General features: G+C 43.1%; 1 protein-coding gene across 1 annotated transcript in view; it reads left to right on the top strand.

The window, feature by feature from the left end:
• LOC149466264 (uncharacterized) overlaps nucleotides 1-16,663 on the top strand; it is a 68,567-nt gene that overhangs the window by 36,207 nt on the left and 15,697 nt on the right. Inside the window, 2 exon segments of the mRNA XM_089672722.1 lie at nucleotides 6,716-7,606; nucleotides 12,307-12,353. Of these exon segments, the coding sequence (XP_089528848.1) occupies nucleotides 6,716-7,606; nucleotides 12,307-12,353 (938 nt within the window).

The following is a 16,663-nucleotide window of genomic DNA, read 5'->3' as shown; positions in this document are numbered from 1 at the left end:
GTTGGCACAAGACAGTCCTAGTCATAAGCTTGGGTCGGTGTTTGCCATGCGTAAACACGTCCGGTGGTTGGGAACAGTGTGAAGCTCGATTCATCGGACCATATTACACACTTCCATTGATCGATAGTCCATGATTTACGGGTGTTGCACCACTCTCTCTTCTTCTGAGCATTAATATCGGTCTTTAGTGGTTTGGCAATTGCAGCTTGCCCCATGAATGTTTTGCTTATGGAGTTCCTCCGAAAGACTGAGATTGAGCTCTACAGTCACTTTTGGAGCAGTTGTTTTCTTATTCCGGTGACAATCTTGCACGATGTCCTTTTGTCTTGGTCAGTTGACCACAATGACCACACTTGTGCATATCAGATGACATTTTCCAGGAAACTGTATATGCCGTCATAACCTTTGGACCTCGGGACACGGCAAATAAATTGGCGACTTCAGTCACAGAGACACCAGCTAAGCGGCACCAACAATTTTCCCTTTTTGAAGCTCAGTAAGTTCTGACATGACTCCGTATTACTAGCAGCGCATTCAGTGACTGCGGAAAGTGAGGCTTCCCACCTGTTAGCTAGGTGTCTCATCACACAGCAGCAGCAAAAGAATGTTACGTCACTTCCATTTTCAGCAAAACATGTCATCACTTTCACTCCTGCAAATCATGTAGAGTTTCCACATTTTTGTCCAGCCCCTTGTAGGTGTAAATAAGGGCACCGAATAGGAGGGAAAACATGTGCAACCACTTAAATGAAAGTTTGAATTATTGAACTGTGAGCAAGAGAGAAAGACAGGGCAGGAACCTGAGACTTGATGGTGCTAAGGGCTAACTGTTCTACTCCGAACTGGAGGAGATAGAGAATACAACCTGAGAAGCCTCCGGAGAAAATAAGTGTTCCAAGGGCTAAAACTTGCAGGAAAAAGATTAACAAGCTTTAAACTTGGACAGGATAACTGAATCCGCAGTGCTCCTCTTTCAGAATCTGGGGTTTAACAGCCAGGTTGTCAAAGCCAGCAAAAGATTGGGTCTGCAGTGTGTTGGATACTACCTTCTGGAAACAAACCTTTCCAGTACGGATGCACCGATACTGTTTCTACAAGTACCAATACTTTCCGGGGTGATTTGCGTTGATGGACGCAAATTGCACCACAAAGAATAGCAATAGCACACCGGGGGTTCCAAGCAAAAAAAGCTCAGTGAGACCTGTCTAATAATAGTAGGTCCATCCATTGTGGTGAATGTAAATCCATGTGGGGTCATTTGGAGCACCTGGAAGTAGTCACCTGTTTTTTCTGTGGTACTAATGGCACCAGCACCTGTTCACCTATCTTTTGGCTTTCAAGTGACTATTATTTGAATGGGACTTACTAACACATTGGACATTAATTGTATTTTTTTGTGTTTTCCATTTATATGATTTTTTTATTTTTTTTGCATTTTCACATGTGGTAAATTGTTAAGTAGTTTTGGATCACATTTTTGGCAGCGCAGTCTATATACACTTTTATAGGCATGCAGACTACTTTTACAAACATTGGTGAAAGAATGGGTCGCTCTCAGGAGCTCAGTGACTCCAAGCGTGGTACCGTGATAGGTGGCCACCTGTGCAATAAGTCCATCCGTGACATTTCCTGGCTACTAAATATTCCACGCTCAACTGTTAGTGGGATTATAGCAAAGTGGAAGCAACTGGGAACAACAGCAACTCAGCCACCAAGTGGTAGGCCACGTCACATGACAGGGCGGGGTCAGTGCATGCTGAAGCGCACAGTGCGCAGAAGTTGCCAACTGTCTGCAGAGTCAACAGCTAAAGACCTCCAAACTTGGTTGGCCTTCAGATGAGCTCAACACCAGTGTGTAGAGAGCTTCATGGAATGGGTTTTCATGGCCGAGCAGCTGCATCCAAGCCTTACATCACCAAGTGCAATACAATGCGTCGGATGCCGTGGTGTAAAGCACGCCGCCACTGGACTCTAGAGCAGTGGAGATGTGTTCTCTGGAGTGACCAATCATGCTTCTCTGTCTGGCAATCTGATGGACGTGCCTGGGTTTGGCGGTTATCAGGAGAACTTGCCTGACTGCATTGTGCCAAGTGTAAAATTTGGTGGAGAGGGATTATGGTGTGGGGTTATTTTTCAGGGGTTGGGCTTGGCCCCCTTGTTCCAGTGAAGGGAACTTTTAAGGCATCCGCATACCAAGACATTTTGGACAATTTCATGCTCCCAATTTCAGGCTCCTTCCTGTTTCAACATGACTGCACACCAGAGCACAAAGCAAGGTCCATAATGACATCGATGAGCCAGTTTGGGGTGGAGGAACTTGACTGGCCTGCACAGAGTCCTGACCTCAACCCCATAGAACACCTTTGGGATGAATTGGAGCGGAGACTGCGAGCCAGGCCTCCTCCCCCGACATCAGTGCCTGACCTGACAAATGTGCTTCTGGAAGAATGGTCAAACCTTCCCATAGACACCCTCCTAAACCTTGTGGACGGCCTTCCCAGAAGATTTGAAGCTGTTATAGCTGCAAAGGGTGGGCCAACTCAATATTGAACCCTACGGACTAAGACTGGGATGCCATTAAAGTTCGTCCCAATACTTTTGGCTATATAGTGTATTTTCACACCAATGAAGGAAGTTTTAGCTGACTCCCTAACACTGTTGTAATGGTGCAAGGCGCCATATGACTCTTGTTTTTAAATTTAAAACATCTCTCTGGGGTATTTCTGGATCCATCTGTAGGAAACACACACACTGACTGAATACATTGTTTCTATGACTTAATATCAGAGGACGTGTGTATCTAGGTGGATCCTTAATACAAGAAATGAAAGTCTCCACTTACCTGGTGATGTGAGGGGTGGTTGGCTCGCCATAATGACGTCCTTATGCAGATCCTTGTATCCTTCTAAATTCTCCCACTTCCGTGGAGAAATAGACACTGAAATCCTGTTCATATAGTTTGCACTCAACCATCTGATATCTTGAAAGCAATACAATTCTATATTTGAAGCAAAAGCTAAACTTAAACATGTTGGTGCATTGTAGTGTATGCCATTACAATATCAGCGTTTCAGCGAGATCTGTGTTTTATTAATAGAGATAGGAGTGATATCATGTGACCTCCCAGAATCCTCTTCACCTCTCTAGTCAGGTCTGTATTTATTAATAGAGATAAGAGTGATGTCATGGGACCTCCCAGAATCCTCCTCACCTCTCCGGTCAACAAGTAGATGATCTCCAGGATGAGGTTTAAAAACCTCTCGGACATGTGACCTCGCTGTTTCTCCATCCTTGACTGGACATTTATTTAATGTTTTTATCCAGTTAGATCTGTTGTTTTATTAATAGAGATACAATTGATGTCATGAGAGAGAATTTTCCTACCTGTCTGCATTCATTGTAGAACTGGAAACCGCATCAAGACAAATCTCAATAGCCACTGCGTGGAAAAATGCAGTCGTGGATCTCGCTTTGCTGAAGCCTAAACTGACCTGGATTATGCTTCATGAAAAGCTGGTGAACATCTTATGGGATACACGGTGGTACATGCAATGATCATCAATATAATGAACAGAAATTCAGCGCTCACACAATATAGAATAGGATGGTAACAGCAGGCAAAAATAAAGGAAAAAGTTAGGACTGACTGTATAAAGGATGTGGTGACGGTAGGTCACAGAGTCAATATGTCCATGAGATGGGCCAATGGAGGAGGATGCAGACCAAGGAACCAGGGCATGTGTAATGGAACTGGCAGATCCTTGTCAGGGATGGTGAGGACTCTATGCAAAAGAGGTGGTGACAGTTGTGGAAACAGTCAATGCGTCCTGAGGCTGAGCAGAATAAGGAGGGAATGGACCAGAGAGGCAAGGCACCTAGGATGGAACCGGCAGCTCCTCATCAAGGATATGGGGGATCCCTCAAAGACAAGCAGAAGAGAAAAAAGGGCGCCCTGCTTTCTCTTCTGCTGATCTTATGGAATAAACAATCACCATTTGAAAAAAATGTGGAACCCCTGGCTTTTATCTACAGGTACCAGATACCTAGAGGTGATCTCCTTGACATGATGACGTTGGACTCCTGGATCCCTGGATGGACACTTTAGGATTTATTTACTAAAGCTGAAGAGTGCAAAATCAGGCTCACTTCTGCATACAAACCAATCTGCTTCCAGGTTTTATTGCCAAAGTTTCATTGTACAAAGCAAGGTTAGAAGCCAATTGGCTACCATGCACGGCTGCACCAGATTCTGAGCGCACCAGTTTTAGTAAATAATACCCCTTCCTGTCTCCCTTTTTCTTCTTCTCTTCTTTTGCTCTTTTGTTTCCAAAATTGCTCTCGATAATAATCCTCTATCCCGACTTTCGGTCTCATCGGTCGATTACTATATGTGTTACAGCACACTATGGAATCTATCATATCTTGGAATTTGCATTGTTAAAATTGTTACTGATGGGAATGCTCTGGGTTTGTACCCCGGGGTTAGTCCCTTTCTCCTATATGGATCCTGGAAAAGGGTCATACTCGCTGGATTGTACAGTGGAAGGACAGGTGCAGGCCAGCATGTCTCATCTGCATAGTGCCCCACATGGTCCTCATTGTAGTTCTCCTTTTTATATACATGAATCCCTTTCCTTTTGAATCAAGATTTGTTGATATTGCAAATGTTGACTGTTCCTGGATAGCTCAATGGTTATGCGTATTATGGGAAATATTGGTATTCTTTGAAATTACTGTATGTCTTTTATCATTCTTGATAGTCTCAACAGTATAAAAACGCTTACAATGTTGTATTATCTGAATAAAAACGACTGAAACAGAAAACAACGTCAAGGCAAAGGTTTTGATTATTTCGTTCGATAATCTGGCCTGTAGACCGTGGGTACGGTTGTCGGTAGACTGAGAGTACACAGGCAAAGGGCACTTCCTTTTGAACCACAAATCATATTGAGGGATTGGATTACTGGACAGGAAGTTATCTGTGTGCAGGAAAACAATGTTCCCACCACAGTACCTTTATGATCGTCACTGGAAACCTGTTTTGTATGATCAGACATATACAGGTGTACCTTGGCTTATGAATTCAATGTGTTCTCTGGGACGTTTTGCGAAAATTTGTAAACCGAAACGCAGTTTCCCATAGGAATGCATTGAAAACCAATGAATCCATTCCGGAGGTCAGCAAAAAGTAAAAAGAAAAAGTCGCTGTCACTATAGGTCAGTGCCGATTTGTAAATGCAATTGCTGCCTTTTTTTTCTTCACTATAGCTCACAGAATCAGCTGTCACTTTCCCCCCCAGCTAAAAGAAACAAAGTTTTCTTTTAGTTTATTCCCCTGAGTTAAAAGAAACAATGTTTCCTTTTGGTTTTGTAAAAGAAACAAAGTTTCCTTTAGCTCCGGGGAAAGTGACTGCGAATTCTGTGAGCTATAGTGAAGAAAAAGCCGGCAATTGCATTTAAAAATCAACACTGACGTACACTTCGTATTGCTAAAAACAAAATTGTAAACTGAAATGCAGTTTCCCGTATGAATGCATTGAAAACCAATCAATCAATCCGTTCCGGAGGTCAGAAAAAAGTAAAAAAAAAGTCGCTGTCACTATAGGTCAGTGCCGTTTTTTAAATATAATTACCGGCTTTTTTTTTTTTCTTCGCTATAGCTCAGAGAATCAGCTGTCACTTTCCCCCAGCTAAAAGAAACAAAGTTTCCTTTTAGTTTATTTCCCCAGAGTTAAAAGAAACAATGTTTCCTTTTAGTTTCTTAATAGAAACAAAGTTTCATTTAGCTCTGGGGAAAGTGGCAGCTAATTCTGTGAGCTTTAGTGAAGAAAAAAAAAAAAAGCCCGAAATTGCATTTAAAAATCGTCACCGACATACACTTCGTATTGTGAAACAAATTCGTAAACCCACAGAAATGCACTGAAAATCAATTAATCCATTCCAGAGGTCAGAAAAAAGTAAAAAAAAAGTTGCTGTCAATATAGGTCAGTGCCGGTTTTTAAATGTAATTACCTGCTTTTTTTTTTCTTCACTATAGCTCAGAGAATCAGCTGTCACTCCCCCTCAGCTAAAAGAAACAACGTTTCCTTTTAGTTTATTTCCCCGACTTAAAAGAAACAATGTTTCCTTTTAGTTTCTTAAAAGAAGCAATGTTTCCTTTTTAGTTTCTTAACAGAAACAAAGTTTCCTTTAGCTCCTTTAGCTCTGGGGAAAGTGACAGATAAGGCACCATATACACGGGACACTTCCGAACGACGGAAACTGCTGGAAAACGTAGGTTAAAAAACATCTGTTTAGCCGCGTTTGCATACCTTGTTTATGCACGTTTATGAGCGTTTGCTTTTAGAAGCGTTTTTTAAAGATAACCTCAGGAGACCTTCCAAAATGCCCAGAATGCACTGAAAAACAGTAAAAAATTAACTATTTAGACATTTTGAGATAAATAGAGAGCAGAAGCAGAGAGAGCAGTATTTGTTGAGATTAGCTGTCTTTTTTTGCAATTGCATTTAAAAATCAGCACCAACGTACACATCACATTGCGAAGAAAATTTGTAAAAAAATTTGTAAACCGAGGCATTATTTTCAATGAATTTTCATTTGTAAACCAAAAATTGCGTAAACTGAGACGTTTGTAAACCAAGATACACCTGTACTGCAATTTTCGTTTACTGACTCTTTAACTGTTCATATCCCCTTCCATCTCTTATTCCCCCAGATGAACAACACATTGGACATAAATTTATCATCTCTCCAGATGGTGAAATAGAAGACGATGGCCTCTCTGAGGATTCTTCAGATGAAAATCCAATTACCTCTTACCATCATCCAGTACTTTCCACTGCAGATCTATCATATGATCCCTTTACACATGGTGGGAGCTTTCCTGAACACTACCCTCCAGTCCCCCACCATATAGATCATGGAGAGGGTGAAATGTTCTCATGTTCCATATGCGGAAGATTTTTCGCCCAGAAGGCGACGCTCATCTCTCACCAGAAAATTCATACAGCAGAGGAGTCGTATTTGTGTTCTGTGTGCGGGAAATGTTTTATGCAGAAGTCGTGTCTTGTCCTCCATCAACGAATTCACACAGCTGCCAAGCCGTATCCCTGTTCTGAATGGGGGAAGTGTTTTACAGAGCTAGGATCACTTATCTCACATCCAAGAACTCAAACTGGGGAGAAGCCGTATTCGTGTTCAGAGTGTGGGAAATGTTTTACAACGAGTTCGGCTCTTTCTAGGCACCAGAGGATTCACACGGGGGAGAAGCCGTATTCATGTTCCGAGTGTGGGAAATGTTTCTCTCAGAGATCACACCTTATCACCCATGAAAAACTTCATACTGGAGAGAAGCCATATTCATGTTTAGAATGCGGGAAATGTTTCTCTCAGAAGTCACACCTTATCACCCATGAAAAACTCCATACCGGAGAGAAGCCGTATTTATGTTTAGAATGTGGGAAATGTTTTTCTCGGAGATCACACCTTATAACCCACGAAAAGCTTCATACAGGAGAGAAGCCGTATACATGTTTAGAATGTGGGAAATGTTTTTCGAGGGCAGGCAGTCTTATTAAACACCAGAGAACTCACAAGTGGTGAAGCTGTATACATGTTCAGAGTGAGGGAAACATTTTGTCACTAGAGGACACAAGAAATCTTTCATCTTCCGGTGATACTGCTGCCCTCAAGACGATTGGAACTGTAGGCCAGCCCAAGATATCCCCTTCCATTACCAGCATGCCTCAGTTTTGTAGAAAAGCAGTACCAAGGGCATGATAAAAAAACATTGAGGGTTGGTAACCATGTCCCTTGATGGATTCCAAGAGAAGGATTTTACGGTGAGAACAAAAAATCCTATTTTCTTAAGTCTACTAAAGGACGCAAGAAGTCTTTCACCTTGAGGATGTCCAAAAGAAGTCCAACTAAAGGTTGAGCAACACAGCTAACGGGACTAGCAAGGCCAATATGATCAAAAATTACTAGGGATTGCCTGCAGCTCAAGAGCCATCTGAACGACTTTAATCTGGCATCAGATAAAGCTGAAACCGCCACCTACTAAAAAATATAAAGGTCAGAACACAAGACCAGAGGGCACCCTTGCGTTGGATACTGACACTTAGGCTACGTTCACACTAACTCTGTCAGCAGGCGTCAGACAGGCATTTGGGAAGCGTTTTTAACGCTTCTCAAATGCCTCTGAAAATTCTGCACATGGCAGCACACAGTGCTGTTCACAGGGAAGCGTTAGCGTCGTGGCAAAACTGATGCCTCTGGTTGAGTCAGGAGGAGTTGAAGCCTCCCATTCAAGTCTATGGTGGCACCATGGTGCCACCATTCAGGTCTATGGTGCCAGGCGTTTGTGGTGCGGTTGTGGAGCGTTAATGCCATTTAAACTTCATTATAGGAGTTTGTGGTGCGGTTTTAACGCTTGGCAAACGCTTATCAACCGCCTCAAAACCGCGCATAGGGCGTTTTGGGAGCGTTTGCGGAGCATTAAAAACGCTTCACAAACGCCTGTCTAACGCTTGTCAAACTCTATAGGAGCGTTTGGCAAGAGTTAGAAATAAAGTCAAGTGTGAACGAGCCTTTAATGCTGGAAGATCAAGAACACTCACAAGCTTTGTCCATTCCTCCCCAGGTTGGCAGTATGACTGGAAGATGAATGACTTCCTGTGTCCCTTAACCTCCCTGGCGATAATCCCAGTTGTAGCTTGGGTATAATTTTTAGTACCAAAAGTGGTAACCCCGAGCCACACTCGGGATTACTCTGTAGTGTAACTTTCCTTGGCCCACGATTCCCCGACGTCCTCCCGCTGTGTCCTCCACCCGACATCCTCCTGCTGTGTCCTCCAGCCGACATCCTCCCGCTGTGTCCTCCAGCCGACGTCCTCCCGCTGTGTCCTCTGGCTGTTGCCAGCATCCGTCATTCGGGTTCCCTTCCCTGCGAGCGCTGCGACGCATGGGGGGCGGAACCGGCGGGAGATTCAAAAAAGTAAAAAGGTGACATACAGACAATACATTGTAATCTGTTAGGATTCCATTACTGGATCAAACCATTTCCCCTCAATTTTGTCCCCAGTGCTTTGTCCAGTGCCCTACTGTTCTTTCTGCCTGGAAACTTGAGAACGTCCACAGCATCCAAAAAGCGTCCCTTTAGCCCCTGGTCACATTGGATGCGATTTGCATGCCAGGTGATTTGCAAATTGTATGCCAAGTCACACCCTATTGTCCACAATTACAGCGGTGCACTACTTATCGTGCGATTGGCATAGACGTCTGTGTCAGATGTCTTGGAAATCGGCAGGTCACTCAATTTTGAAATCGTGCAAAATCGGCTTTGATGTGACTGGGGGCTTAGGTCAAAAGCGCTTTTAGGCTCCGTGTGTATGTAAAATTTTGACATTTTTTAATCTCTCGCCAGTTCTGTCCCCCGTACGTCCCGACGCTCGCAGGGAACAGAAGACGGATGCCGGCATCGGCTGGAGGACATGGCCGGGGATGCAGCGGGAGGACAGCGTGGGACAACGTAAGTGCTGGAGGGATGCCAGAGCAACGCTGCACTGTAATCCTGAGTGTAGCTCGGGGTTACCGCTTTTGGTATTGAAAGTTTACCCTGAGCTACACTTGGAAATACCGCCAGGGGGGTTAAATGAGTTATTCCTAAGAATTACAGGCCTACAATATAAAACAACAAATTTCCATGCAAAACAATGTACCGCTTTGACATTCAAAAATATTTACATAATCAGACCGCCGGGGAGGTTAATGGACTCCAAGAAAAGGATTTTACAGCGAGTACAAAAATCCTATTTGATCTTACAACAGAGAACTTGGTACGGGACCAAAACCAGAATGATGATTGGAATGTGGAAAATGTCTTACTGAAGGATCAAATAAAAGAGGAGTTCCTCTATCTTTATGCATTGTGTGAGAGAGGACTGCAGAACTTACATGCATATAAAAAGATGTACATGTTTTTTTTGTTATATATTTATTAAAAATGTGTTCTAAACTGTACCTTCATTTTTCATTGTTGGCTTTTTGTAATCCTCTGCTGTCAATCTAACCCAGAGAGCTTTCTTAGAAGAGAACTCACAAAACCATCAAATTTCTACATGGCCAAAAGTATGTGGACACCTGTCTAAATCATTAAGTTATTATATAGGATTTATATAGTGCCATCAGTTTGCACAGCACTTACAGGGATTGCCTAATGATGGACAAAATAGGAGACGGCAAGAGCGATTGGGGTAGGGTGTTCCATGGAAGGATGGAAGAGGCTCTGGAGAAATCCTGGATGCGAGAATAGAAGGAGGTGACCAGAGAGATACAGAGAACAAGTTCTTGGGAGGAGTAGAGAAGATAGTTTGGTTGATACTTTGAGACAAGATTGGGGAAGTAGCTTGGCCAGAGAGCTTTCTTATTAGAAGAGAACCCACAAAACCATCCAATTTCTACATGCCCAAAAGTATGTGGACACCTGTCCAAATCATTAAATTATTATATAGGATTTATATAGTGCCATCAGTTTGCACAGCACTTACAATATAAAAGGAGATAGTACAGTTATGATACCATTCAATACAAGAGGGTTAGGAGGGCCATACTTATGAGAACGTACGATGAAATAGGCAAGTGGCACAAAAAGGTATTAACTGTGAGGGATGAGCAGATGTAGAAGGTAAAAGTTCAGTTTCTTAGGTGGAGGTAGGATTGACTTCCTTGAAGGGGGGGGTGAGTTTTCAGGGATTGCCTAATGATGGACAAAATAGGAGATAGCAAGAGCAACTGGGGTAGGGTGTTCCATGGAAGGATGGAAGAAGCTCTGGAGAAATCTTGGATGCGAGAATAGAAGGAGGTGACGAGAGAGATACAGAGAACGAGGTCTTGGGAGGAGTAGAGAGGATAGTTTGGGCGATACTTTGAGACAATATTGGGGAAGTAGCTTGGCCAGAATTGTGAATGGCTGTGTATGCTGTTGTTAGAGTTTGGAATTTTAATCAGGCAGTCCAGAAGTGTGTGAAAGGGGTGGCAGACGCTTAGCAGTTGGTAAAGTAGAGGAGTCTACCAGCAGCATTCATGATACACTGAAGGGGGGATAGACTGTGTAGAGGTAAGCCAATGAGAAGGGATTGCAATATTCGAGGCAATTTATATCAAAGGAGTGTATGAGTAGCTTGGTGATGTCGTTGGTTAAGAAGTAGTGTATTTGAAAATAAGAGTTGCAGTTTTCATCTCTCTGAACAAAATACATCCCTGACCTGTGAATGCAATCATTGGTCTCCAAAGGTTACCAAAGATAGCTCTACATCCTCACTGATTTCTTCTGTTACATGAACCAAAAACTGGCCAAGGGCAAATAGATTTCCAAAAGGCCCTAAACCGCCTCTTGTCCCAGAGAGTTGTACCAGCTTCACCGCAGGACAGGTTCAAGAGATTCTGCTCAAACCTGTTGATGGTACCAAAACCCAATGGAGGTATCCATCCTGTTGTGGACTTAAAATCCCTCAAGAAATCCCTACACATTCCAAAATTTCATATGGAATCAGCAAGGTCAATAATTCAGTATATGGAATAGAAAACAAGAAAGAAGACATAAGGTCATAAGATCGATCATAAAAGTTCGATGTTCAATCCAGTGTCCATGAACATGCAAAAGGGGTACGATGTGTCAATTCTACCCGGTCTCCTCTGCAGATCAGGGCGAGTGATCCAAGTGTGAGCAGGGAATATATTAATTAAATGCGCACTCACCAGAAGTGCGTCAAAAAAACGCATGTAAGCAGTATCCTCCCTTCAGATGCATCTAGGTTCTCCACACTCTCTGGTGAAGCCGCGTTCCCTAGTTCTCATTGGTCATCCCTCCTGGTCAGGTTCCATGGTACATAAGGCACTCATACATCTCTGGAGTCCCTCCTTAACCTTGGTGCGCAAATAGGGGTAAGATGTCCAGGTGCTGTAGCCCCCTGACGCGTTTCGTGCTATGCACGTTCTCAAAGGGTCAAGCCTTTACTGCTACAAAGCTGAGGACTTACGGAGTGGGGTGAGGTTACAGGGAAGATGCTGGGGGGGGGGGGGGCTGTCCTTAAAAGCTTGCCAGCATCCAGTCATCTGAAGGTATGTACCTATAACCCATGGGTATAAATAAGTTGCTTGTGTTCTGTACTGTACTCCTAGTTATGGAATTTACAGGTAAGTCAAAATTCCTTTTTTATTGAACACAAAAGAACTCACACAGAAGAGAACCTTTATTCATGTTTTAGCCTAAGCCAGCTCTCAATGTCCATCAACGGACTAATGCAGCTGAGAAGCCTTTTCCCTGTTTTGAGTGTGGGAAATGTTTTACCCAAGTAGGATCTGTTGTGTCATTTCAGTGAAGAAGACAGACAAGACCGCTCCAGGTGAGTGCTGAAGATACTGTATATAGCCCTTCTACATACACATTGGTGCCGGCCCGATCCGTGATCGCAGGAACAATGTGAAGAAACAAAGGTTGGCCGCACTTGCAATGATGTAGCAGATAAAATCCTTTATTGGCATGGATAAACAGGAAAAGGGGTGAACAAGACACTCGCCAAGCAGGTACAATACAAGGAACGTAATAACAAAACGGCTAAAATTGGGATCCCCAAGTACAAGGAATACCAGTTCCCTTAATAATGCCGACTCACCATAAGTTGAAGGTGGTGCTCTCAGGACTAGAACCATGCAATAGAAAAATGACCAGTGAATAGAACCCAGTGGAAAAGAAGTCCTCAAGAGAGCATGCTGCGGCTTAAAACATCATGTTTATTGAAATTGTATAACAAATAACACACAGCTAGAGCACCCTCCACCTGATACTTGTAAAAACAATGACAACGTTGCCATGAGAATTAAAACACCCGTACTGGGGTCCCGGTTAATCCGTGCACATACACACAGTCACACTGAACAGACAGGCCACAATGGAATAGCAAAAGACCATGAAGGTCATGTAATCATGAAATAATGAGAGAAACTGGCATAACATAAGAGGACCGGGTAAATATAAATGGCAGGATCAACAGAAAAAAACTGGATTGCAAAAAAATCAAAAGGAAATCAAAAACCAAAGTGTCCCCAATTCAGAGGTACAGTATACAAAAATAGATCCAGAATAATGTGTGGAATGGTCCTCAAATGGCCCAGGACAGGCACTTCTGGCAGTGGGTATGTATTAGTGTACAATAATCTTGTATAGGGCAGTATGACAGCCCAATCGGCTATATTTGTAGCACAACCCGGCTTCAGCCATTTAGCAGAGAAAAACAGTCAGTGTCAGTGCTCTTATAGCGTGCAGATCGAATCTAGGTCCATTGACCAATAGTAGACATAAATGTTGGTGACCCAGCAGACCAGGGTATGACCCATGCAGGAATACACCAGGAATAATATCTTCAGTGGAGAATAGAAGGAACAGTATTCAAAGTGTAGCAAAGATGGGTTGAGATAGTAGCATGAAAGTCCCGACGGGTGGGTGAGCTAGGAAAGAGATGGTGAAGTGGCACCATCAGCCAATAGAAAGGCAATATCAGCATGAATCACAGTGACTCAACCGAGCCGTTATCCATATGTGCTGGACAGAGTCCTCTAACCCAACCGTTCACTGTCATCCAAGATGGTCTACTCTCGCTATTCGCTCAATAGTGCCAAGTCTGGCAAATGATGCAAACATGAGTCAGTAGGTCTGTGTCTGTTCTACCCGATAATCCCACAGGTGGTGAGATGGTGTTCACCATGTGGATAGACCCGGAAGCACGTTCTTCACCGCGCTGTGACGTCAACACGTTTCGCTCACCGAGTCACGTGAGCTTCTACAAGGTGATACAATACGAGGAACATTTCATTTCAGTAAACTCGCATTGGGAAAGGCCATTTTCTTGTTCCAAATCCAGGAATCGTTGTGCTTTGAGATGGGTTCTTTCCAACCACGAAGGAATGCACATGAGGGAGAATCCATGTCCACGTTCGGGGGAAATGTTTTGGCATGAGTTGAACTTTCTGTTGACCAGAGAATCCCTGTGAAGGAGAAGCTATTTTCGTGTTTGGAATATGGGAAACGTTTTAAACAAAGAAGCTATTCTATTTTAAAAGAGTCAGACGAGGGCGTAGCCATAATACTTTTGTAATGTAGGAAATGTTCTACTTCAAGCTGAACCCAAGGCTAAATCAATATTGTCTTATTAAATGAGTCATGTGTAATCTTCTATAAATCTTGATGATGATTGTGTCTTGTTTTCCATATTTGTGCAGCAATCCCAGCATGAAGCAATCCTAGCGGTGTAGGAGCCTCCTGTAATACAGACCTTGTGCAGAGTAATTGGTCTAGTATCTGCCCCCCTGTGTTTTTCTGTTGGCAGCTTGTAGTGGTGTTAGTGGTGGGGGGGAGACCTGTTGCGTTCTACCCACAGCTCTACTCACAGTACTGGCTTCCAATGTCAGGATGTAGAAGATTAAAGTGATTGTAAATGCAATTTGAAAAAAAAAACAGGTTTATACTTACCTGCTTTGTGCCTTGAAACTCTTCTTCTTGGGTCCCCCACTGGCACTTCCTGCTCCTTCTTTTCAGCGAGTGCCCCCATAGGAAGTTGCTTCCTATGGGGGAACTTGAGCGAGCTGGCTCCCGAGCCCCGCTGCCTATGTCTTTAGACACAGACAGCGGGACTCTGCCCCGCCCCCCACTCCCTCATCACTGGCCTTGATTGACAGCAGTGGGAGCCAATGGCTCCCACTGCCTCAGCAAAGACCAGGGAGTGAGGGGCGAGAAGACCTGCAGATGTGCAGAGCACTGGATCGAATGAGGGCTCAGGTCAGTATAAAAGGGTGCTGAGGGGGCAATAGCGATGCCTAAACATTTTTTACCTTAATGCAAGAGATGTATTAAGGTAAAAAAAAATGTTTAGGCTTTATAACCACTTTAATAAATGTTTGGGCACTCAAGTGTCTATTATTTCCAGTCTTGAAGGGTCAGTCAAACCAAAGTTGATATAGTTTCTGATAAAGGCTGAAACGTTGCCTAATTGTTTCTCACACACTATATAGTCAAAAGTTTGTGGACACCTAACCATCACACCAACTTTATGGCCAAAAGTATGTAGATACCCCATCAAATGAACAAGTGAAGGTACCGCGGAGTGTACTGTTAATGCTACAGTATACAAAGACGTTTTTGACAATTGTGCAATTTCCAACCATCTGATAGCAGTTTGGGGAAGACCATTTTCTGTTACACGAGGGGCGTTCAAGTCAAACCAGGACTTTTGTGTTTATATAATAAAAGAACAAATTTCAAGAAGTGGAAACTGCATTTATATTTCAACATACTCCCCTGCTACATTTATACACTTAGTTACATAGTTATGCAGGCCATAGACGGGTCGTTTATTGTCCCATTGTTCGTCCGCACGAAAAATCAGCCGATATTCATGCCCTTAGTGGTGTCCGCCCGTCGGTCATTTTTCATGGATCGTCTCATTTACTTTTATCGGTCATGCTGCAAAATCCACGAAAAATGGCCGTTTTTGTGGACCATGGTGGCAGCATCGGCAACGGCGCCGACCAATTTTTCATTTATCGGCCGACAATTTGGCCGATAAATGTCCCGTCTATGGCCTGCATTAGTCTGGATGAAAAAAGACAAAAGTCCATCCAGTTCGACCATTAAAAAAAAAAAATAAAGTTATAATCCTACACCCACAGTTGATCCAGAGGAAGGCAAAAAAACCCAGCAAAGCATGATCCAATTTGCTCCTGCAGGGGAAAAGAAATTCCTTCCTGATCCTCCAAGAGGCAATCGGATATTCCCTGGATCAACTTTACCTATAAATGTTAGTATCCAGTTATATTCTGTGTATCCAAGAAAGAATCCAGGACTTTTTTAAAGCAATCCACTGAGCTGGCCAGAACCAACTCTTGAGGGAGTCTATTCCACATTTTCACAGCTCTTACTGTGAAGAAACCTTTCCGTGTTTGGAGATTAAATCTCTTTTCCTCCAGATGTAAAGAGTGCCACCTTGTCCTCTGTGATGACCTCAGGGTGAATAACTCTACACCGAGTTCACTATATGAACCACTGATGTATTTATACATGGAGATCATATCCCCCCTTATGTATTATACATGGTGATCATATCCCCCTTATGTATTATACATGGACATCATATCCCCCCTTATGTATTATACATGGAGATCATATCCCCCTTATGTATTATACATGGAGATCATATCCCCCCTTATGTATTATACATGGAGATCATATCCCCCCTTATGTATTATACATGGTGATCATATCCCTCCTTATGTATTATACATGGTGATCATATTCCCCTTATGTATCATACATGGAGATCATATCCCCCCTTATGTATTATACATGGTGATCATATCCCCCTTATGTATTATACATGGAGATCATATCCCCCCTTATGTATTATACATGAAGATCATATCCCCCCCTTATGTATTATGCATGGTGATCATGTCCCCCCTTATGTATTATACATGGAGATCATATCCCCCCTTATGTATTATACATGGAGGTTATATCCCCCCTTATGCATTATACATGGAGATCATATCCCCCCTTATGTATTATACATGGAGATCATATCCCCCCTTATGTATTATACATGGAGGTTAT

This window comes from Staurois parvus, unplaced genomic scaffold (genome assembly GCF_062004578.1).
Source record: "Staurois parvus isolate SC_StPar_1 unplaced genomic scaffold, SC_StPar_1.0 ptg000132l, whole genome shotgun sequence".
NCBI classification, from domain to species: domain Eukaryota; kingdom Metazoa; phylum Chordata; class Amphibia; order Anura; family Ranidae; genus Staurois; species Staurois parvus.
The sequence above is the reverse complement of the archived record's forward strand: the minus strand, read 5'-3'. Positions and strand labels throughout refer to the sequence as shown.